Source organism: Hyperolius riggenbachi, chromosome 12 (assembly GCF_040937935.1).
Source record: "Hyperolius riggenbachi isolate aHypRig1 chromosome 12, aHypRig1.pri, whole genome shotgun sequence".
NCBI lineage: Eukaryota > Metazoa > Chordata > Amphibia > Anura > Hyperoliidae > Hyperolius > Hyperolius riggenbachi.
In genome coordinates, this window is record NC_090657.1 from 158377308 (window position 1) to 158402985 (window position 25678).

General features: G+C 46.8%; 1 protein-coding gene across 3 annotated transcripts in view; it reads right to left on the bottom strand.

Annotated features, from left to right (window-relative positions):
- Nucleotides 1-16110: 16110 nt before the first annotated feature.
- LOC137542170 (piezo-type mechanosensitive ion channel component 2-like) overlaps nt 16111-25678 on the bottom strand; it is a 258588-nt gene continuing 249020 nt past the window's right edge. For all 3 annotated transcript variants that reach the window (XM_068263888.1, XM_068263889.1, XM_068263890.1), the window contains 3 exons: nt 19197-19276; nt 18552-18780; nt 16111-16789 (listed from right to left, as the gene is read on the bottom strand). In XM_068263888.1, the coding sequence (XP_068119989.1) occupies nt 16534-16789; nt 18552-18780; nt 19197-19276 (565 nt within the window). In that variant the 3' untranslated portion in view covers nt 16111-16533. The remainder of the gene's footprint in view (nt 16790-18551; nt 18781-19196; nt 19277-25678) is intronic.

A 25678-nucleotide genomic window follows, 5' to 3' on the forward strand; every position in this document is an offset into this window, starting at 1 on the left:
GACCACGGGAGACAGGGGGTTACTTACCCACAAGTCCGTGGGCTTCTATGCGTCTCACTCCACTCGCACGCAACCGATGGGACACGTTGCATGGCTCACTACCGCACTTCCTCCTTAAAGCCGGAAGGAGGAAGTGCGGTAGTGAGTCGTGCAACGCGCCCCATTGGTCACATGCGAGTGGAGTGAGACTCCTAGAAGGCGACGGACTTCTGGGTAAGTAAACCCCTGCCTCCTGTGGTCAAACCTGAGGCAATGAAGCCTCATTTTAATTTTGAATTTGAGTAGGTCAATACTCGAAAGCCTATCCATGGTTGCCGATACTCCTGTGACATTCCCCCCCCTCCCCCATGTGTTGCCGGTACTCCCGCCACTGGCCCCCTTGTTGCCGGTACTCCTGTGATTCCAGTGTCCTCCTCCTTTGGACTTGTTTCTTTTCTCTGAGTCCCGGATGTCACACTCCAGGCTCCATGATGCTGGGAGGGAGATTTGTTTTGTGGCTGCGATCTTTCACCGTCTGTACAGCAGCGCTCACACCCACTATGCGGGGGGCTCTTCTGTGCTCTGTCGTTGTACATCCATCAGCTACTGCTTTTATTAAACCTGTTTTGCATACACCATTTCTTTCCTTGGAGTTTTTAAATGATGGGTTTATGACTGGAGAGCTTCCCCCACCCACATGATGGACCATACGGGCTGGTATAGCTCAGGGTGCGGAACCCCACGCGGTCCACGCTCTGAAAACGACTGAGTTGTGTTCAGTACTGAATCCCCCTTCAGTGAGGCTTTTCTGGGACTCAGCAGTACAGGGGGTCATGCCCTCTATAGGAACCATAGTCTCTTGGGCATGTAAACGAGCTGTTCTGAGAAGGTGTACAGAGCCGGGACTCACAAATTAATGACTCGAGTCCAAGCCTCCATAGGAAACTTCCCAGACACATTGGCTCTGATTTAACCTCACAGTAGCGAATACACCTCAAACATTACTGTAAATATGCTATTAAATTTTTAATGGAGCAGCACTGGAGATATGACGCTGTGACACAATGTAAAGCAGTCAGTGTACAGCTTGTATAACCGTGTTATCTACAGGGCTGTGGAGTCCGAGTTGGAGTCGGGGCAATTTTGGGCACCTGGAGTCGGAGTCTTCGTTTCGTAAACTTAGGAGTTGGAGTCGAGGAGTCGGAGCCATTTTGGGTACCCGGAGTTGGAGTCATGGTTTCATAAACCAAGGAGTCGGAGTCGGATTTTTGTACCGACTCCACAGCCCTGGTTATCTATACTTACTATGGGCCCTTTCCACTTGCAATCGCCAGCGTTAGCGCTAAACGCTAGTGATTGCGATTCAGCAAAATATTTTTTTTTCCCGGCGTTAGCAATTTTGCTATGCCCTGCAGGGCATAGCAAAATCGCAGCAATAATTGCTCCGCTACACGATTTGCGTTTGTGTAAAAATTGAATTGTGGTAGTGGAAATAACCTACTGCGATTCCTATGTTATTTAGCAAACCCTAGCGATTTTTAAAATTGCCGAATTGCAAAAGCGCAAATCACTAGCAAACGCAATCGCGCTGGTGGAAAATGGCCCTAAATCCTCATTGGAGGCGGGCGGTAGGGATGATCAATGAGATGCAAATTCTTCCAAAATTATGCACTTTATTTTTTTTACAAATGTATGCAGTTTGAAAATGGACCAATCAATGTAAACCCATGTTTAAATTGATTGGTCCATTTTCAAACTGCATATATTTGCATTAACTTGGAAGAATTTGCATATCTGTGATCATCCGTAGTAGGGATGGGCAATGGGAAATGATACAGGATTATGCAAATTCTGGATGCAGCTTGAAAATGGACCAATCAAAAGTCCCACTTAGGTTTAATTTGGTTAATTTTCAGGCTGCATACATCTGCATAATTCTGTATCAACTCAAAATTCTTTGCATCTCATTGACTATCCCCAGTGGTTGGACATCTCTGGAGATGCCATAGTAAATGATGCCTACTGTGCCTCTATCTATGGTCTATTCCCCATGTAAGAAGATACTCTAAAGGTGGCCATACAGCTAGCGATGATGGGGAGATTCGACCAAGAGACAAATATCTCTCTGGGCCAGTGCACACCAAAAAACTGCTAGCAGATCTGCAAACTCTAGCGGTTTTTGAAGAGGTTTTTCTGAGCGATTCTAGGCATGTTTAGAGAGATTTTCTAAATATGCCTATCATTTTTTTGGACATGGCTATCGGTTTTTTGGTTGTTTGTTTTTTTTTCACCTCAGAAATCAGCAAAAAATGCTGCAGGACCTGAGTTTGCACCTTTGGAAAAAACAAATTGCTCTGGTGTGCACCATCCCATTAAAATACATTGGCCAAGCGCTTTTAAAAATGCTCCGAAAAGCTCTTGGTGTTCACCAGCCCTCTTATCAAATCTGATTAGAGAGATCTGTTGGCTGTCCATACACCGCGGGCTAATTCCCGATTAATTTCAGCATGAAATTGATGTGGAATTGGCCTTGTGACACTGCTGCCCCCCCCCCCCCCCATATGTCCAATGTTCCACCGGTGCCCAGTGCCATATACATTACCTGTTCATGTCTGCCACTGGCTCCAGCCCTCTCCTCCATCCACACACTGTCTGTCTGGTATGGATGGAGCCAGCGGACATGGACAGGTACTGTATTCTGCAGTGGGCACTGGGGGTAGGGGGTGCACATTTGACTGGGGGGGGGGGGTGCAGCGTTGTGGGTTCTGTTGCATTGTCGCTCACCCGGACATTGCTCACCTTTACGGCCGTGCACCCGAGTGAGCCCGACATTTTGCAGCATGTCCAATCGACCTACTTGGCCCGAAATGTGTCGCATTGTCGATCGGGCATGCACTTGGCACATACTTTCATCCAATTCTATAATTATTTAATCGGATGGTAGATCCCCTACAAAGTCACTAGATGTAAAAAAAAAAATATAAAAGGAAGCAGTGGGCACAATGGTGAAAAAAAGCAGCCTAGGTCAGAAATCTCAGGGTCAGTCCTCAAACCCCCCAACAGTTCAGAGTCAATATAAACACTAGGAGGACCTGGCGCTCGGTGGCTGGAGGATATAATGTCCCTGAAAACCAGCCGCTGTATTGAATGTGTAAAAGCAGTACCTGCAAACAGCATGGGTATAAGGAAAATATCTCCCGCTGTTGCATGAAGGCCTCCGTGGGCATAAGTTCCATGCTATGTGCACAAACACCGCTTGCACGGGTGTACTGGATCTGACTGAGGACGCTGAGTCTCTCCACCGGAAGTGATGTCGCATAATCTGCCCTCTGCGTTGTCTGCTTAATTCCTGTATATGGAAGCACAGAGGGGACACACCATAGTGCAGACTGTGCCTAGTGTTAGACAGACCCCACAACGATTGTACTTGCTGACAAATGCTTGTTTAACATATCAAAGATTAAAATCCTGATCCGGATTTTGGCCGGAAGCCTTCATCAGGAGATGGTTGCATATAAAATATAAAGTCCCTATATAAGATACATAATCATTCACTCCTCCCCCCAATCAACAGCCGACAGTATGGGAGGCAGAAGGAGACAAAAAACTGCACAGCGAGCATAATTATTGCAAGCAATGTGTCCAATTTGTACATCCTGGTTGCTCTAACCAATAACAATATACAGTGTTGTCTACATCTAATAACACCATTGATGAAACGATAAAATAACATAACATAATAATACAATTTTATGCATTTTTACATTTTATTGCATCAATGCAAATCCATATAAAAAGGCGAAATGTTGTTATCCTTAACTACTTGCCGACCTCCCACAGCCGATGGGCGGTGGCAAAGTGGTGTGCAGAACGACCACAATACGCCGATGGGTGGTGGGTCGTTCTGCGATCTGTGGCCGGGGATCGCACACTCGTTGCGCGCGCATCCGCCGGCAATAGGCTCTTCCTCCGAAGTGCATTGTTTACATCTGTTCTTTCCTCTAATCACCCACTGAACACCCATCAGTCACCACCTGTCACTGCTACCCATCAGATCAGGCCCCAATCTGCCCTTTGCAGGCACCCAATCACCCGCCCACACCCTCAGACCCAAGCCCTGATCACCTCGCCAGTGCATTTCTTGCATCTATTCTCCCCTCTAATCACACCCTGATCACCTATCAATCAACCAGTCACCACCTGTCACTGCTACCCATTGTATCAGACCCTAAACTGCCCCCTGCGGGCACCCAAACACCTGCTCACACCCTCAGACCCCGCCTGAACACCTCTCCAGTGCATTTTTTACATCTGTTCTCCCCTCTAATCACCCATCAATAACCCTCTGTCACTGCTACCCATCATACCAGACCCTCATCTGCCCCTTTGCGGGCACCCAATCACCCACCCACACCTTCGGATTGCCCTCAGACCCCCCCCCCCCCCCCCCGATCACCTCCCCAGTGCATTGCTTGCATCTATTCCCCCCTCTAATCACACCTTGAGACACCCATCAATCACCTCCTGTCACCCCCTAGCACACCTACCCATCAGATCAGGCCCTAATTTGCCCCGTGTGGGCTCCTGATCACTCGGCCAAATCCTCAGATCCCCCTCAGACCCCCTTCCGATCACCTCCACAGTGCATTGATTGCATCTATTCCCCCCTCTAATCACCCCCTGAGGCACCCATCAATCACCTCCTGTCACTCCTATCCATCAGATCAGGTCCTAATCAGCCCCCTGCGGGCTTCTGATCACCCGGCCATACCCTCACCCGCCCCACCGCAGTGACAGAATTTTTTTCTTCTGATCACTGCTGGTCTCTACGACTTAATTGTCGATGAGACCAACCGTTATGCCACACAATACGCAACCGCCAATCCAAGAAGCTACCATGCCCAGCCTTTTCGGTGGAAACTACTCCAAGTTTCCGAACGTAACATTTTTTGGGGCCTTCTCCTTAACATGGGTCTAGTAGTCAAAAAGAATGTATTGCGGTCTTATTGGTCTACGTACCCAATACATCACATGCTCATGTTCTCTGCTGCCATGTCCAGGTCACGATTTGAGAACCTTCTGTGCTTCCTGCACTTCAGTGCCAATACAACCTGTCATCTAAGAGGCCACCCTGCTTATAACCGGTTCCACAAAATTCGGCCCCTCATAGACCACCTGTCATCAAAATTTGCAGATGCTTATACCCCTGAACAGGCATTTTGAGGCATTTGGTTTCCAGACTACTCACGGTTTTGGGCCCCTAAAATGCCAGGGCAGTATAGGAACCCCACCAAGTGACCCCATTTTAGAAAGACACCCCAAGGTATTCCGTTAGGTGTATGATGAGTTCATAGAAGATTTTATTTGTTGTCACAAGTTAGTGGAAAAATGACACTTTGTGAAAAAAAAAAAAAATAAATAAATTTCCGCTAACTTGTGACAAAAAATAAAATCTTCTATGAACTCGCCATACTCCTAACGGAATACCTTGGGGTATCTTCTTTCTAAAATGGGGTCACTTGGTGGGGTTCCTATACTGCCCTGGCATTTTAGGGGCCTTAAACAGTGAGGAGTAGTCTAGAAACCAAATGCCTCAAAATGACCTGTGAATAGGATGTTGGGCCACTTAGCGCACCTAGGCTGCAAAAAAGTGTCACACGTGTGGTATCGCCGTACTCAGGAGAAGTAGTATAATGTGTTTTGGGGTGTATTTTTACACATACCCATGCTGGGTGGGAGAAATATCTGTAAATGGACAATTGTGTGTGTGAAAAAAATCTCATATACAGAGATATTTCTCCCACCCAACATGAGTATGTGTAAAAATACACCGCAAAACACATACTATTTCTCTAGAGTACGGCGATACCACATGTTTGACTCCTTTTTGCAGCCTAGGTGTGCTAAGGGGCCCAAAGTCCTATGAGCACCTTTAGGCTTTACAGGGGTGCTTACAATTTAGCACCCCCCAAAATGCCAGGACAGTAAACACACCCCACAAATTACCCCATTTTGGAAAGTAGACACCCTAAAGTATTTAGAGAGGGGCATGGTGAGTCTGTGAAAAAAAAAAAAAAAGTTTCCATTTCTGCTAACTTATGACAAAAAAAATATTAAATCTGCCACAGTGTCATTTTCTGCTAACTTGTGACAAAAAATAAAATCTTCCATGAACTTACCATGCATCTTAGTGAATACTTTGGGATGTCTTCTTTCCAAAATGGGGTCATTTGGGGGGTATTTATACTATTCTGGAATTTTAGCACCTCATGAAACATGACAGGTGCTCAGAAAAGTCAGAGATGCTCCAAAATGGGAAAATTCACTTTTGGCACCATAGTTTAACGCTATAACTTTTACCCAAACCAATAAATATACACTGAACATAGTCCCCAACCGTCCCGTTTTCGTCGGGACTGGCACGATTTGGTAGGGCTCTCCCGCTATGACCCCCCAGTGTCCCGGCTGGCTGGGGGGTCAGACGCAGGGGCGGACTGTTTGCCACCAGCTCCCTTTCACTGGCTGCCTCCCTTCCTGCGCAAAGTGGCGGAGAAGGGGGGAAATCTCCCCCCCCCCCCCTTCCCTCACCTTGGTGCTCCCTTTCCTGGCTCTCCCTTCCGGAATCCGGATTAATGTGTCTCTCCGATGGTGCAGCGGCTGACAGCGGGCGGGGAGGACTTACCGCTGTTACGCAGCCGGCGGAGAGAGCTGTGATCTGTGCGCCGCAAGTCTGGTCTACTCAAGACCAGACTAGCGGTGCACAGATCACAGCTCCCTCTGCCGGCTGGAAGGACGTCGGTAAATCCTCTCCGCCTGCTATCACTCTACCGCTGCGCCATCGGAGGAGACACATTGATCCGGAAGGGAGAGCCAGGAAAGGGAGCACCAAGGTTAGGGGGGGAGGGGAGACTCCCCCCCCCCCCCCCTTCTCTGCCGCTTTCCCACCAGCTCCCTTTCACTGGCTGCCTCCCTTCCTGGGGGCACCTATACACCTGGCTGCATATACTGGGGGCACCTATACACCTGGCTGCAGATACCGGGGGCACCTATACGCCTGGCTACATATACCGGGGGCACCTATACGCCTGGCTGCATACACTGGGGCCACCTATACGCCTGGCTGCATACACTGGGGCCACCTATACGCCTGGCTGCATACACTGGGGCCACCTATACGCCTGGCTGCATACACTGGGGCCACCTATACGCCTGGCTGCATACACTGGGGCCACCTATACGCCTGGCTGCATACACTGGGGCCACCTATACGCCTGGCTGCATACACTGGGGCCACCTATACGCCTGGCTGCATACACTGGGGCCACCTATACGCCTGGCTGCATACACTGGGGCCACCTATACGCCTGGCTGCATACACTGGGGCCACCTATACGCCTGGCTGCATACACTGGGGCCACCTATACGCCTGGCTGCATACACTGGGGGCACCTATACGCCTGGCTGCATACACTGGGGGCACCTATACGCCTGGCTGCATACACTGGGGGCACCTATACGCCTGGCTGCATACACTGGGGGCAGCTATACGCCTGGCTGCATACACTGGGGGCAGCTATACGCCTGGCTGCATACACTGGGGGCAGCTATACGCCTGGCTGCATACACTGGGGGCAGCTATACGCCTGGCTGCATACACTGGGGGCAGCTATACGCCTGGCTGCATATACTGGGGAGACCTATACGCCTGGCTGCATACACTGGGGGCAGCTATACGCCTGGCTGCATATACTGGGGAGACCTATACGCCTGGCTGCATATACTGGGGAGACCTATACGCCTGGCTGCATATACTGGGGACATCTATACACCTGGCTATATATACTGGGGAGACCTATACACCTGGCTGCATATACTGGGGAGACCTATGCACCTGGCTACATATACTGGGGAGATACTTTAAATTGATATATTACTAATTTTAAAATGTTAAAATGAAGGAAAATGAACCAGGATAGAAAGGACCAGTGTGGTTTGAATTATAAAACCACATATTTTTCTTAGGAAATCTTTATGGTATGCGTGACTAGGGGTGTGACGGGGCGTGATAAGGGGTGTGGCAGGGGCGTGGCTTAAGTGTCCCTCTTTCTCATCTCAAAATGTTGGGAGGTATGCACTGAATGTTTTTTTTCTTATCAAAGACATGTAGCACAATAAATTTGAACAAAAATGTATATAGAAATTTTACTTTATTTGAAAAATGTCAGCAAATAAAGAGAAAGATCCACACCACCTTCAAAAAAAGCTTAGTCTATTTAATTGGAAAAAGACATACACAAGTTTAAAAAGAACTTTAAGGCAGGACAGTCCACTGTTTCAGGCTCCTGCCCATCTTCATGCTGCCTAGTTCTGAAGTAACATACAAAAACACCAACATATATACAGAGAAACAACCAATCACTGAGTATACTAATTAGAGGACCTGATGGGAAACGGCCTATTTAAATATCTGGTCACCCCTCCAACTAGTGCGACTCCACACTCAAAATTACTGCTGATGTTTGAAAAATGTCAGCACAGGAAGTTAAAAAAAAAAACATTTTTTTGACAAAATTCATGTCTTTTTTGATGAATATAATAAAAACTAAAAATCGCAGCAGCAATCAAATAGCACCAAAAGAAAGCTGTATTAGTGACAAGAAAAGGAGGTAAAATTCATTTTGGTGGTAGGTTGTATGACCAAGCAATAAACCGTTAAAGCTGCAGTGGTCTGAATAGAAAAAAAAAAGCTCTGGTCCTTAAGGGGTGAAAAGACTGCGGCCCTTCAGTGGTTAAAAAAGCAGTTGAAATCTATATGCGCATTTAGCCACCCCCTGGTTTTAGGGTGCTAGGCTGGTAAATCCAGCAAGTCTCCAACTGGGACAATCGCTTAAAGAGGAATTGAAGAGAGAGGTATATGGAGGCTGCCATGTTTATTTCCTTTTAACCCTCCTGGCGGTATATTAAAAACCGCCAGGGGGCAGCGCAGCCGTTTTTGATTTTTTTTTTTAATATCATGTAGCGAGCCTAGGGCTCGCTACATGATAGCTGCTGCTCAGCGGCATCCCCCCAGCCCCGCCGATCGCCTCCGGCGATAGGCGATCAGGAAATCCCGTTCAAAGAACGGGATTTCCTGGAGGGCTTCCCCCGTCGCCATGGCGACGGGGCGGGATGACGTCGTGACGAGGGCGGGATGACGTTGTGACGTCTAAGGGAGTCCCGATCCACCCCTTGCCGCTGCCTGGCGCTGATAGGCCTGGCAGCGCAGGGGTCTGGGGGGGGGCTGTCTTGCGACGCGGATAGCGGCGATCGAGCGCGGGGTGGCGGCGATCGAAGTGCTGACGCAGCTAGCAAAGTGCTAGCTGCGTTCAGCAAAAAAAAAAAAATATTCAAATCGGCCCAGCAGGGCCTGAGAAAACCTCCTGTGCGGCTTACCCCGGGGTTACCGCCAGGAAGGTTAAGCAATACCAGTTGCCTGGCAGCCCTGCTGGTCTATTTCTCTGCAGTAGTATCTGAACAACACCAGAAACAAGCATGCAGCTAGTCTTGTCAGATCTGACTTTAAAGTCTGAAACACCTGATCTGCTGCATGCTTGTTCAGGGGCTATGGCTAATAGTATTAGTGGCAGAGGATCAGCAGGGCTGCCAGGCAACTGGTATTGCTTAAAAGGAAATAAACATGGCAGCCTCCATATACCTCTTCAGTTTCCCTTTAATTGTAGTTCCACCCCTCCAATGTGGTTTTATCCCATCAATAACAAAACATTTCTCTAAGGAATATGCATGTTCCCCTGGGGGCATTAAGTGTTTTGTTATTGATGGGATAAAACCACATTGGTGTGTCCCCTCTGTGCTTCCATATACAGGAATTGAGCCGACAGCATCCTGCATATCCTTTGCAACGCAGAGCGCAGATTGTGTGACATCACTTCCAGTGGAGAGACTTGACATCCTCAGTCAGATCCAGTACACCCGTGCGAGCGGTGTTTGTGCAGATAGCACGGAACTTATGCCCACGGAGGATTTCATGTAACAGCGGGAGGTATTTTCCTAATACCCATGCTGTTTGCAGGTACTGCTTTTACACATTCAATACAGCGGCTGGTTTTCAGGGACATTGTATCCTCCAGCCACCGAGCACCAAGTGACTAGATGTATGGGTATCTTAAAGGGATCATTATGTTCCCTACAGAAAGGCAGTTTTACTTACCTGGGGTGTCTACTAGCTCCTGGCAGCCGCCCTGTGCCCTTGCCAGTACTCTACGATCCTCCAATCCCCCGCCCAGGCTCTGTTTCGTTTTCGTCGACAGCCTGTGGCCCCCTCCCCCCACAGTGCCTGTGCAACCCTGGCTGTGTGCATCCTCATTTGTGCAGGTGCAGTACGAGAAAATCTACTGCGCCCGCCTGCAACTGACGCTCCCGGTGACTCGCTCAGTCTGTGAAAACGAAACAGCCGCTGCAGGGGGGACGGGAGGATTGTAGAGTTCTGGTGTGGACACAGGGTAACTGCAGGGGGCCGGAAGAAGCCCCAGGTAAGTAAAACAGCCTTTCTTTAAGTGACTAAAAGGGAACATAAACTAAGAAGGATATGAATTTTTCCTTTTTAAATTATACCAGTTGCCTGGCTCTCCAGCTGATCCTGTGTCTCTAATACTTTTAGCCACAGTCCCTCAACAAGCATGCAGATCAGGTGCTCTGACTAAAGTCAGACTGGATTAGCTGCATGCTTGTTTCAGGTGTGTGACTCAGCTACTACTGCATCCAAAGGTCAGCAGGACTAACCGGCAACTGGTATTGTTTAACAGGAAACATCCATATCCCTCTCTGTTAAGGTTCCCTTTAAGGATAGGTTCACACCTCAATTAGGATAGGTTCACACTTGCCTAAATTAAGATTTCTCCCTGCCATTGAGTTCTGTGTTTTTTGTTCTCAGGAACAAGAATCGCATTGCGCTCCTTCCCAAAATGCTGCATGCAGTGCACAAACGTTGCAGTGAGAATGGGCCCATAGGGACACATTGTTATGGTGCTTTGCTGATCACTGCTGCAGAGTGTGGACAGCCCTTATTATAATTCCAAATCCTGCGTTCAAGCAGTAGCATTGCTTTTGTGAAAGTGTACGCTGGCAGCGACTGCACATGTCTGAGACACTCTGCATGTTCTGCAGATAAGGTCACAGAGCACTCAGAGGGCGGACAAGGAATGGTCAATGACATGCAGATCAATTTAAATTAATGAAGCATTATTCAAATTTTGTATGCAAAATCATGCCGTTTGAAAATGAACTAATCAAATCCTGCTGAGGTAAAATGTGATTGGTCCCCATTATCAGGGTAGGAACACACTAGGCAGAATCACATGCATTTTCCATAGTACATAGTGGAAAACGCATATGCAATTCTGCCTAGTGTAGTCCTACCTTCAAGCTGCATAATACTGCTTCAACTTGAAATTATTTATATCTCATTGACGATCCCTAGTATGGAGATAAAGGCAGTTTTATCAAACCCAATCCAAGGAAACCTGGTGCAGGAGTGGATCAGGTGAAGGGTTCTGATTGGTCATGCTTACAGCTAAAGGTTCCCTCTATTTAAGTAATAATGTTTGCTTTCAGTGTTCAGATGGAAATACATTCTATCAAACAAGTCTTTCATAAACCTCATTAAAGTTTGTATATATAAAAAAAAAAAAGTGTTGGGGTAAGGAGAAAACGTAACGCTCAGATGTGTGGCAGAGTATTCAGATCATGACTAATGAGGGTCAGTTTTTGGTTTGGGTGCATGAATCGTATATCCCCATAATCCTCCTGCCTTGGTCAGTATGTCATTGCCCACCTCCTCCACATCTCAGTATAGAGCAGTCCTTTGGTCCAGGGGATAACTGCTCTGACTTTCCCACTGGAGACCCTGGATCAAATCCCCTTGTATCACCTTATCACTTACTTCCTGGCTGTGGAAAAGCCCCTACAGCTGGGAAATTCTCACCCGAACAAAAAGCAAGACCTTTTGGTTTATGGCTGCCATGACACCAGACAGCCTCCGTATATATAGTCCTAGATATCCCCATAACAGGGATGGTGCAACTATTGTGAGCAGCCGGCACTGAGACTAGAACCAGGAACTCCAACACCACTGCTGGACTATTCACCTGGCTGCTAAACCCCTGAGCCAACTCCAAGCTCAATGCTAAACTGCTCCGTTCCTCATGGTTGTCATCAGTCTGTATACTACACAGAAAACATTACAGCCTGCTGGGGATTCGAACCAGCAGATCAAAAAGAGAAATAATTCCTGCTCATGCTGCTAAGCCCTGAGCCAACTCCAAACTTGATGTGAAACTTCTATGTTCCTCAATGTATTTGTTCTGGGATCTCTGTGTAGTGTACAGACTGACAACACTGAGGAACGTAGCAGATCAGCATTGAGCTTGGAGTTGGCTTAGTGGGTTGGTGACAGGTATGCTGTGTATTTCTTTTGGATCTGGTTCGAATCCCCAGCAGGTTATGTTTTCTGTGGAGCATACAGACTGATGACAACATTGAGGAACGGAGCAATTCAGCATTGAGCTTGGAGTTGGCTCAGGGGCTTAGCAACGTGATCAGGAATGATTTCTCTTTTTGATCTGCTGGTTCGAATCCCTAGCAGGCTGTAATGTTTTCTATGTAGTATACAGACTGATGACAACCATGAGGAATGGAGCAGTTTAGCTTTGAGCTTGGAGTTGGCTCAGGGGCTTAGCAGCCAGGTGAATAGTCCAGCAGTGGTGTTGGAGTTCCTGGTTCTAGTCTCAGTGCCAGATGCTCACAATAGTTGCACCATCCCTGTTATGGGGATATCTAGGACTATATATACGGAGGCTGTCTGGTGTCATGACAGCCATAAACCAAAAGGTCTTGCTTTTTGTTCGGGTGAGAATTTCCCAGCTGTAGGGGCTTTTCCACAGCCAGGAAGTAAGTGATAAGGTGATACAAGGGGATTTGATCCAGGGTCTCCAGCGGGAAAGTCAGAGCAGTTATCCCCTGGACCAAAGGACTGCTCTATACTGAGATGTGGAGGAGGTGGGTAATGACATACTGACCAAGGCAGGAGGAGTATGGGAAGATACGATTCATGCACCCAAACCAGTAAAATGAGCCCCCGATAGGTCATGATGATCAGCTGTCCACCAAACACAAGACATAAACTCCAGCCAATACTGGGACTCAAATCCAGGTCTACAAGCCTACAGAGAAGCCTTCAATCACCTGACCAGATGAGCATGTGCTCCTGACATAGGTCCTCAAATCACACAATGACATGGGTTTGCATGTAAGCCTTCGCAATCTGGTTATGAATGCACGTTTCGTATTGATCTAGTAATCCACAATTTACTGCGTTATCAGTTTCGTGGATATTATGCTGGGAATACACCACGAGATTTTTTTGGGGCAGATAGATGTTTCGATAGATAATTTTCGATCCGATCTGATTTTCAGTCGTTTTTCTGATCGATTCTCATAGAAGTGAATTGAAATTGATCGGACAGTAAAATCTGCTGAAAAATCTCATTGTGTATTCGCAGCATAAAGTAATATTTCTTCTCCAGCTGACCTGTGGCCCCCAGCATTCGCAGACCCGCTCATGTTTGGGGAGACAGGGTAAGATACCAGCGAGGGCTGCAGGCTACTGCTTGTAGGAGGTAGTTCAGGCTGTTATCTGGCCCAGCTGTTGGGTTGGAGATATTCATTGTAATCTTATGTTAGGTACACACGATGAGATTGTCTGTCAGATCGATTATTTCCAACACGTCCGATCTGATTTCCGATCAAATTTCTGTTTAATTTTCCATTAACTCCTAGGAAAATCGATTTGAAATCAGATCAGATCAGACATGTTGGAAATAGTCGATCTGGCAGTAAAGCTCAACGCACGTGCCAGGCATTACAAATTCATCATGGGTGTTCCAGTTATAGTAAGACAAAGGGGGGGGGGGGATGAGAGGCGCCCAGGGTATAACACTATGTTAAAAATGAAAAAAAATTAGGTAACTTACCGCAAGGATGAGGACCTCAAGGGTGACATAAGCCACCTCATTTTTTCTTTTTAGCTGTTTTTAACAGTTTTATCATACCCTGGGTGCCCCTTCCCCCCCCCCCCCCCCCCCCCCCCCCCCGTTGCCTACCTTCCCTGAAGGAGGGGTATACTATTTGGTCAGGCAGCTGATACCACCCCCTACAACCATCTAGAACCTTTTGCACCAAGAGAGTGACAGAGTCCAGTGAGACTGGACACCCGAGTGGAGTCGGGTTTGTGCATCTCCACCTGCCTACAGTGGTTAGTTGCCCCCCCCCCCCCCCTGCAACTTACCTTTGTGAGTAGCTCTACATACTCTACTTCCATTGTCCATTGTTGTGACTTACTGCACCATCGGGGTTCCCGTTGCCACTGACCAATTTTACCTCCATCTTGTAGTATGAGGGTATACCTTAATTTTAGTTGGCCAATCACTGACCAATTTTACCTCCATCATGCAGTATGAGGGTATACCTCAATTTTAATTGGCCAATCACTGACCAATTTTACCTCCACCATGTAGTATGAGGGTATACCTACACAATCTGCTCATAGTATTCAGTATCTGTTTCCCCTCATACTACATGGAGGAGGTAAAATTGGTCAGCGATTGGACAATGAAAATTGAAAGACTGTACCAGACTGTATTGGTGAGAGTAACATTATGATGTGGCAGTGGGTGAATAATATGTATAATACGGTATAACAGGACTGTGCAGAGCAGGGATATGGCCGATTTGGGGCAGGTCGTGGCTATCTTATCAGAGCCGTTACATTACTTTCCAATCTCGGAGGAAGTCGTAATGCAAACTGACCTGAGATTTACTCGGTGTGAATTGTGAACTGGCCCTCCCAGCTTCCATTTTGTAAATTATTAAACTACTAAACTCTGACCTCATGAGGTTGGAAAACTAAGTAAAGCCTGGTACACACCTTCAATTTTGACTGGCCAATCACTGGCCGGTTTTACCTCCATGTAGTATAAAGGTCAACAGATTTTGAATACTATGAGCAGATTGTTTAAACTCATAATACATGCAGGGGGTAAAACTAAATAAGAATTGAAGGTGTGTACCAGGCTCAAGTATTTTGCGAACCTAGACTAGAATCTTTTAAAAATATGTCTGCTATGAGTTAGCAAAATCTCAGAGCCCTTGAGTGGGTCATATCAGAAAAAAGCAGAACTGCTGAGACTACCGTATTAAAGCAGTGGTTGTGTGAGGTCGTTAATGTGCAGCACCCAGTTTGTTCCCCGAGCCACCTAGTTATCACTTAGCCCTTATGGCCGGTCTGTTAATTCTACCTCAGTCAACATGTCAGATTTCCAGCCTTGTGCTCGTCACTCACCTGTGTTACCGAGAAGATCACTGAAATCATCTCAGCGGGTCATTTTTTGGCCGGGCTAAACTGCAGTGGAAGTGTTTTTGTTTAGAATTAAAGAGAACCCAAGCCAAAGTACGGTTTAAGAAACACATACTAACTGATGAAGAGGGAAGCCTTTGGATCCTATGAAGGCTCCCCGTGTCCTCCTCACAGCTGCTCACTCTGGGAGATCTGGGCCGCATGAACGGCTCTGGCTTACCACGCAGGTGCTGGCATATTGAACAGGTGCAGTTTGGCCACACATGTTCCAGAAGAAAAGCTACACCCCGATCTTCAACCGAGTGAGCCTTTGTTGGATTTTTTTTTGGGGGAGGGGGGGGGGGGCTGTGCTCAACAAAAGGGGAAGGGAGGACAGGGTTTAAAGTTTCTACATGATCAAGAGGCTTCCGTCTTAAGTATGTTTCTTATCCTGAGGTTTGCCTTCGATACGCTTTAAGTTATTTTGTGGAGTATATGCAAATTGCCATCATACTGAAGCAGCAAACTTTGAAAACCAGCATCTGTGTCATTCTCAAAACTTTTGGCCTCGCCTATATATAAACATGTGCATTTTACAATTTTTCCCCAAAGTAGTCTTTTAAATTGTGGCCAACAATAAAAATGCAGTCACCACCTCCCCATGTCAGTGCCCCCCCCCCTCCCCCCAGTATCTCCGGTATGGCTCATGTCTGCCCCCCTCCAGGAAAAAGCACTGTGAAAACTAGCGTTGTACAAACCATTCATTTTAGTGTTTATTTTTTTGTTAAATACAAATCTTGATTTGCTGTAAATGTGCATTGCAGTGGCTTCCTTGGAGTGCACCCCCCACCTGAAGGAACTGGCATTATACGGTGTATAAAGGGAAAGTTCTGGGGCATAGTCCATAGTTGGGTCTCTTGTTGTGCTGTTCTCTGCAGAGGACCATGAGTGGTCAGATCACTCATGCTGTTCTCGGGTCAATTTGATCATGGATCTGTGAAGGACCATGAGTGGTCAGATCGCTCATCGGGCTGTTCTCGGTCCATGTTATCTTGGTTTCAGGAGAACTGTAGAGGAAAATGAGTGGTCAGATCACCCATCGGGCTGTTCTCAAGTCCATTTGATCATGGTGTTGGTAGATCTGTAGAGGACCATGATTGGTCAGATCACTCGTCATGCCGTTCTCGGGTCCATTTGATCATGGTCTCAGGAGATCTGTAGAGGAAGATGAGCTTGGCAAACAGTTGCTCTTCCAGATCAAGGTCTCCAGTCTCTCGTACCAGGAAGATATCTGTGCACAGCTTCAGTATACGGTCCACGTTGGGCAGTTCCTCAAACATAATGGAGCGTGAGATCCCATTGAAAAACTCTCGTATGAATTTGCCGATCACCAGAACCACGGACATGTAGAGGCCGACGATGCTGTGACAACAGAAAACAAGATGCGATTGTCCCAGGTATGTGTCATACTATACAGGATTGTTAGGAAAACGGACTGCCCCCAAGCCTAACAATTCCATAATGGAGAATTAAGCTCTCCTACCAAATCCCCACAACCTCCAGAAGACCAAATGGCTTCAGTCAATCGAAGCTACACGTTTACCAACCAATTAGCTGGCATCTGCGGGCTTTGATTGGCTAAACTGCCCCTTCCTAGGTGAGTGATGAACTCTGCTCCACATGGTCAGTGACTAGCAAGGCTATGCCAATTTTATGCTGCTTGAAATTTGTCCAATCAATTGCAACAGCTGGTACAGGAATGGTCCATTTCCAAAATGCATAAATTTGTATAGGATTGAAGCCTGGCATCCCATTGACCATGCGGTGCGTGGATGTGTAATATGTGGTGCACACGCGGTCATGTCGCCCCCTACAGACAGGTGAGGGAGTTTCTCTTACCCATATCCTGCCAGGAAACCCAGGCTCTGCGGGCTGGCCTTGTCTGCGGTGCGTGGATGTATGCTAGTGGTCCTCAAACTAAGGCCTGCAGGCCGAATGCGGCCCGCCGAGGCTTTTTCACTGGCCCCCCAAACACTGGGGGTAATCAATACCTATATTTAATGTAATGCTTTTCAATATCATTTTATGTGTGTTCCGGCCCCCCAGCAGTCTGAAGTATGTTGACCTGGCCCTTAACCGAAAAAGTTTGGGGACCTCTGATATGTCGAAAATTGCGCAAAAGGTGGATCAGTGCAACACCAGGCCGCCTCCGAATGGCCTCCAATCACCTTGAACCCAAACAGAAGCTCTGCATATACACCAAAAGCATGGCTGTTAAGTGGGCACAACGATAAGGGTCGGCACCACTCAGAGGTAATTATAGCTCTTTATTCAAAGTGCATAAACGGCAGCCGTTTATGCACTTTGAATAAAGAGCTATAATTACCTCTGAGTGGTACCGACCCTTATCGTTGTGTGGACTTGTGGGACCCCAGGAGGCACTGAGGTCTGGGTACGAGCACGCTCCGCTTGTGGCTTTCCGGTGCTGACTTCCTTCCATTCACTGGCTGTTAAGTGGGAGCAGCTGACCAAAAACAAATTAAATTAGTACATAGCAAGGAAATGAGCAGCGCTACTTAAAAACAGACTAGTGCCTACCTGCAAAAGAATGCAAGCCCCACTTGTGGGGTCGAATACACACCGAGCATACACATGACCTGTCTACCACTGGAGGAGGATGTTGGTTTCCTGTAACAGCTTGCATGCAACCTATTAAGTACTCGTCCCTCCCAAGGTGCGTTTGTAGTTCCTGGGGGGGCTCAGCGCATCTCTGATTGGAGGCCATTCGGAGGCGGCCTGGTGTTGCGCTGATCCACCTTTTGCGCAATTTTCGATTTTTCAATTTTATTTGGTAGCGCACCCAGGCTATGCATATACATAGGTTAGGATTTAGTTAGTGTTAGGCCCCTCCCATGGAGGATTGACTTCTTCGCAGTGGGAGGGACGAGTACTTAATAGGTTGCATGCAAGCTGTTACAGGAAACCAACATCCTCCTCCAGTGGTAGACAGGTCATGTGTATGCTCGGTGTGTATTCGACCCCACAAGTGGGGCTTGCACTCTTTTGCAGGTAGGCACTAGTCTGTTTTAAGTAGCGCTGCTTATTTCCTTGCTATGTACCTCTGATATGTGGTGCACACAAGGTCACGTCGCCACCTACAGACAGGTGAGAGAGTATCTCTTACCCATATCCTGCCAGGAATCCCAGGCTCTGTGGACTGGCCTTGTCGTTATAGATCACCAGCTCAATGTTCTTGGAACAGCCACTGGGGCCACAGGCTGGATTCCACTCCTGAATCGCCCACCACTCGGTCACCTGGTCGGATGTGTTCCGCGCAGACAGCTTTTGTAACGTCAGGGTCAAATTACGAAAGAAGGCGTATTTCTGGATGTCCTCCGCTTTTTCCGAGTAATCTGGGGAGAGAATGCAATGAGCTGAGGGAGTCTCTGATATGGAGGCGGCCATATTTATTTCCAGTTAAACAATACCAGTTGCCTTGCTGATCTATCTGGCTGCAGTAGTGTCTGAATCACACACCTGAAACAAGAATGCAGCTAATCCAGTCACTCTTCAGTCACCTGATCTGCTGCATGCTTGTTCAGGGGCTATGGCTAGTATTAGAGGCAGAGGATCAGCAGGATGTGGTGCCATGCTACTGGTGTTTATCAGAATCTAGTGTACACTAGCTGACGGGGAAGTGAAGTGGAATCAGTTGCATCTCCGCCCAGTGCCAGCCCACATCCGGGAGCAGCTTCCACCGGAGAGCAGTCACACAGGCATTATGATGCAGCAGTAGCCCTGTAGCAGAGGCCAGGATGGGGGTCATTACCTGTCTGCAGCCGGTGGGCGATTTTGGCTTCAGCTCCCGAGTTTGCTCTGAGGTGTTTGGGTAAAATATTCTTCAGCATCCTGCAGGGGAAACAGACAGGGAATAAATCTGCAGTACTGTGGGGTACGAGGGATGTTGTGCCATCAGTACATGTGTAGTGATGGCCTGAACAGTCCGCCGGCATATGGTTCCTGGCAAACTTGGGCTGTTCGCCGTTCGCATTTAATGCAAGCTTTTTCACCAAAAGTTTGTGTTCGCATTTTTAACCATTAAAGTCAATGGCGCCGACTTTAGCAGCTAATAGCAAAGCCCCTGTACGTGATAGAAACACCACATTTTTGGGGTATGTTAAGGACACCAGAGGAAAAAAATTCAAAAAGACCTTGTAGTTTTGGAGAAAATCGATTTTAAAGTTGTAATAGGAAAAAAGTATTACATTTAAATGCAGTAAATGACAGATAATGTATCAACCTAACGGAAGTGTAAATTTCCATATTTCAAATGAAAGAGCAATGCATTTCATGACCAGGTTTCTGCGTACCGACCCCCGGAAAACCCCATGGAAGTGGCAACCAGTGTTGCTCGGATACCCCCAATCACGATTTGAGTGATCACAAATTCGACTCCGCCCACTTTTGAATTGACTCGTGATCACGAATAGAAACAGATATCCGACTCGAGTGTGGTTTTGAGTCGAATAACTGCATGTAACCACGGATCACAAGTCATGATTCGTTATTAAAAAACCTGCCGACTTTAACAGTCGGAAACACCAAATTTGCAGGTTATGTTCAGAAGAAAAGTGGGAGCAAGAGCAAAATGTTTTGTTTTTTTTCAAAAAGACCTTATACTTTTTGAGAAAATTGATTTTACAATTTTAAATGAAAAAAGTATACTTTTAAATGCGGTAAATGTTAATTCGTTAATGAAGCAAAACCCACCGACTTTAGCAGTTAATAGTAAAGCCCCCTTACATGGTAGAAACACCAAATTTGCAGGATATGTTAAAAAAAATAGTGGTACAAATATTATTTTCCTATTTTTTTTTATTTCTTTTTTTTTTTAATGTTAAGAGTGGGAATTTTTTTTTTAAATGACGTAGGGTCCGTACTACAGAGCATATTTAACCCCTTGTCCCCCATGCAGCCTGGGATAGCCAGAATGTGGAGCCCCAGCCGACTGGGTTTTCGCACCCTGAGCTATACCAGCCCGCATGGTCCATGGTATGGGGGGCGCTCTGGGGGTGAGAGGCGGCCAAGCCTTTTCCTCCCCCCCCCCCCCCCCCGAGCCCTTGTCCAATCTACGGACAAGGGGCTTTTTCCCCACCTCCGGTGCCCCAGGAGGAGGCGAGGGCGACGACTCCCTGAGGGGGAGGGGGGTTCATGGTGGCATCTGATTGGCCCCTTTAAGAAGGGGATCCTGGATAGAGTTGGGCCGAACGGTTCGCCTGCGAACGGTTCCATGCGAACTTCCGTGGTTCACGTTCGCGTCCCACAGGCGAACTTTTGCGGAAGTTCGGTTCGCCCCATAATGCACCATGAGGGTCAACTTTGACCCTCTACATCACAGTCAGCAGGCCCAGTGTAGCCAATTAGGCTACACTAGCCCCTGGAGCCACTCCCCCCCTACTAAAAGGCAGGCAGCGGTGACCATTACGGTCACTCGTGTGCCTGCATTAGTGAGAGTAGGGCGAGCTGCTGCACACTCTCTCTCATAGGGAAAGATTAGTTAGGCTTAGCTTGTCCCTGGCTGCATACCTGTTCTGTGAACCCACCACTGCATACCTGTACTGTGAACCCACCACTGCATACCTGTTCTGTGAACCCACCACTGCATACCTGTACTGTGAACCCACCACTGCATACCTGTTCTGTGAACCCACCACTGCATACCTGTTCTGTGAACCCACCACTGCATACATGTTCAGTGAACCTGCCACTGCATACCTGTACTGTTCAGTGAACCCGCCACTGCATACCTGTTCTGTTCAGTGAACCCGCCACTGTATACCTGTTCTGTTCAGTGAACCCACCACTGCATACCTGTTCTGTTCAGTGAACCCGCCACTGTATACCTGTTCTGTTCAGTGAACTCGCCACTGCATACCTGTTCTGTTCAGTGAACCCGCCACTGTATACCTGTTCTGTTCAGTGAACAGTTTGGTGTGTCAGTGTGAAGCAGTACCTTAATTACACTACCTGATTGATGTATACACATGCAAGATGTTTTAAAGCACTTTAGGCCTGTCATTTAGCATTCAATATGATTTCTGCCCTTAAAACGCTGCTTTGCGCCAAATCCAGATTTTTCCTGGGGACTTTTGGCGTGTATCCCACTCCGCCATGCCCCCTTCCAGGTGTTAGACCCCTTGAAACATCTTTTCCATCACTTTTGTGGCCAGCATAATTTTTTTTTTCAAAGTTCGCATCCCCATTGAAGTCTATTGCGGTTCGCGAACTTTAACGCGAACCGAACCTTTCGCGAAAGTTCGCGAACCTAAAATCGGAGGTTCGGCCCAACTCTAATCCTGGATGCCCACTCCCTCTCCGACAAAGGGTCACATGAAATAAAACCGCAACCACGTGAAAAGTCCTTTAATATTCTTAATTAACCAGAAATACTTACCCCTGCCTCCCACACCCATGGGTGCACTGGGTGCCAGCATGGGTGAGGGTGATAGGCGTGGGCAGGTGGGAAGGACAGCAGGAGCCAGCAGCAAAGCGTCTGCAGAGGACGAGCTCTCAGCTATACTTAGTATAGCTGAGAGCAAAGCATCTTTAAATTTCCCTCCAAGGCTCCCCATTGGTTCCTTAACAGACCAATGGGGATCAGCTGGCGGTATAGAGTCCGCATTGGCGGACGCGCTCTCAGCTATGCTTAGTATAGCTGAGAGCTGCAGCGTGTGTGGCGGCAGTGGCAGAGATCTTCAATCAATGTAAGAAGATCATATAAAAATATAGAAAGCGCTCTCAGTCTATGATAAATAAGAGGGACTATATCACCCAGCAATCCTCCAAAAACAGTTCAGTTCCTCTGACAAGGCAACTTCACCATCAGGCACACAGTCCTCTTCTCTTGTCATATATGACCATTACAGGGATATGTAAAAGAAGCAGGGAGAGGTGACATAGCGTATTTCTGTAATCAATTCATGCCTCCACCATTACCCCAAAGTGATTCCACCGTATAGGTGCAAGGTGACAGGCACAATGACCACTCCGTGCTGGGCCACTCCCCCTATGTGCCCGCACTCACGCTATGAGCCTCCTTGATCCGAAGGTAAGATTACAAAGTATTGGGGGATCTCCATGATCTTCTGTAACACTAGAGCTCAAAGGAGACTTTCATAGCGTAAAACCGGATGAATTTAATAAAACAAGATTAAAACCGCACTTACAAACTCTTCATCAAGACAAATATAGATATAGATCTGTGGGTGTTAGCTCCCGGGTAGCCGTTCACACCCATCCAACTTCAGATTGCAGCGTCTGCTCGCCTCGTCCCTGCGTCTACTCCGCGTACTCACTGCCAGTCACGTGGGTTGTTAGCTCCGCTCTACGCGTTTTGTCATAACGTATGACTCATCAGGGGCTGTACAACCCACGCTAGGCCGGCACATCAAATACTCTCAGAACTCCTCCTCCCAAGTCCCCTGCACACATCCGGGTTGTGCGTGGAACGCACGAAAGCAGGAAGTGCGCTCCATTCATGTTAAAGGGGAGTTTAATGAAATATAAAACTTTAAAGTTAAAAGAGAAAACTTTGGAAATGTAATTAATTCTAAAAGGCATCCATTGCCTCCCACAACCCCATCACATATAGCTGCCCATAAACACCTTATATCGCCACCGCTAGACGGAGGACCGGATCACACTACCCACGCATCGTTATAGATAACACCTCCATTATTACCGACGCGGCAGGGCAGCTAGATGGATTCCAATATCTCCCACCTGATCCTCTATCCTGCATTATAATTAATTTAATAATGTTTACTGTACACTGGGAAGCCGTTTTATTCTCCTTCCACGCGAGGATCAGGTTGGAGGTATTGGAATCCATCTAGCAGCCCGGCAGCGTCGGTAATAATGGAGGTGTTATGTATAACGATGCGTTCCACGCACAACCCGGATGTGTGCGGGGATATGGGGGGAGGAATTCTGAGAGTATTTGATGTGCCGGCCGAGCGTGGGTTGTACAGTCCCTGATGAGTCATACATTATGACGAAATGCGTAGGGCAGAGCTAACAACCCACATGACCGGCAGTGAGTACAAGACGTACGGACGAGCCGAGCAGACGCTGCAATCTGAAGTTGGATGGGTGTGCACGGCTACCCGGGAGCTAACACCCGCGGATGAACAATTGATAAATTGCTTGAGAGTAATCTTCTCGTTATGTACTTGTAACTTCCTTGCATCTGTGTCTCTAATGTAGCCACAGCACTTGCAACGTGCTTTTCCACATTTGTAATTGCCCATTACTTTGAACAACGTCAGTTGGGACATTGGGGGCTTGCCAGTTAGACCAATATTACTCTTAGCAGTTTTATTCTTGAGGGATTTTGCTCTTCTGAATATAGTCTGAGGTCGCACTGGGAGCCTATGCTGAAGTATAGGATCTCTTAACAGTAAAGGCCAATTTGAATTTGTAACTTTTTCGAATTTATTGGCCTTTGCATTGTAGTTTGTCACGAAACTGGGGCCTTTCGTTTGGTTGTCTAACTGTTTTCTTGTTGTCAACTTTTTCTTTTCAAACTCCTTTCTAGCGGTAGCAACTGTACTTTTCTCATACCCTTTATCCTGGAATTTTTTCTCCAAATACTGGCCTTGTTCCTGATAATCCATTTTAGCTGTGCAGTTGCGCCTTAACCTGCAGAACTGGCTCCGTGGTATGTTTTTTATCCACTTGGGATGATGGCAACTTGTCTTGTGCAAAAAGGAGTTTCCTGCAATGGGCTTAAAGTGGACCCAAACCAAAAATGTTTTTAATTCAAAATATTTAGTTGCACCACTCTGAAACATACAAAGAAAAATAAACACTCCTTCAAGCCTATGAGCATTTCAGTGCATGCTTTTCACCCTTCTCTTTTCATTACTAGGGTTATACAGGTGGCAGCCATTAGCAATTCCTCCATTGCCGGACACCTCCTACTCCACCAGTTTGCCGGATTATTTGCCGGCAATATGAAAGGAAGGGAGGGGTTCCTCCAATAAATGTAAAATATTTTATATGTGTCATCATGCAGCTGAAAAAAGGTTGCTATTTATTATTATAATTTAGAAAATAGATTTTATTTCTGAAATCTTGTATTTTTAATTTGGGTCCACTTTAACATGGGTTTTGGTTTTAATATTCCCTTGACCATCATGGGACAGGTCAAAGTCCAGAAATACAATTTTGTCCTCATCTATCACGTGTGAACTGCAGGCCATATGTGTTATTGTTGCAATATTTTAAGAATTCGAAAAACTCCTCCTCCGTACCATCCCAAACGATGATGATGTCGTCTATGTACCTTAAGTACAGGGCGAGGTTTGCTCCGAATGGATGAGCGCCCCAGACATGGAGCAAACCCCACCCCCATCGCTGTCCCGCAGATCTGCAAATAATATTTCCCCCAAAATTAAAATAATTGTGTGTTAGGGAAAATTCAAGAATGTCCAAGACAAATTGTGCTTGCAAAGGATTGAACGTCCCCTCGACGGACAAGAAGTAATTGACTGCCTCTATTCCTCTGTGATGAGGGATGCTGGTATATAAGGAACTTACGTCCAGAGATGCCCACTTGTAGCCGTCTTTCTATTGGAAATTATCCAAGATCTCTAATACATGGCTCGAATCCCTGGTATAAGCCTTGGTCCTTATCACAATCAGCTGCAGAAAGTGATCAACATATTCAGAAAGAGAGGCCAAAAGTCCATCCATCCCTGCTACTATAGGACGCCCAGGTGGATTCTCTTGGCATTTGTGAACCATGGGGATGTGATAAAAATATGGAATTAGTGGATGGTCATTAATGAGGAAGGCCCTCTCTTCCTTAGTGATGGCTCCCGTGTCTCTGGCTTTGTCGATTAATGATCTCAATTTAAACTTGAAGACTCCGGTGGGATCGGAGTCTAATTTTTTATATGTCCCCGTATCATCTAACAATCTGTAACCCTCCTTCATATATTTATCATGGATCATGATAAATATATGAAGGAGGGTTACAGACTGTTAGATGATGCAGGGACATATAAAAAAAATTAGACTCCGATCCCACTGGAGTCTTCAAGTTTAAATATATATATTATTACCACTCCCCCTCCTTTGTCCGCTTGTCTTATCACTATATTATTGTTCCTCATCAGGTCGTCTAGAGATTGTCTCTCATTATAATTCAAATTATTTTTCTTCTGTAGTGAAGTGGCATCAGGCTTACATAGATTTTTTAGTTGGCACCATGTCGCCTGCTAATAGTTATTTATGCATTGTCCCTTA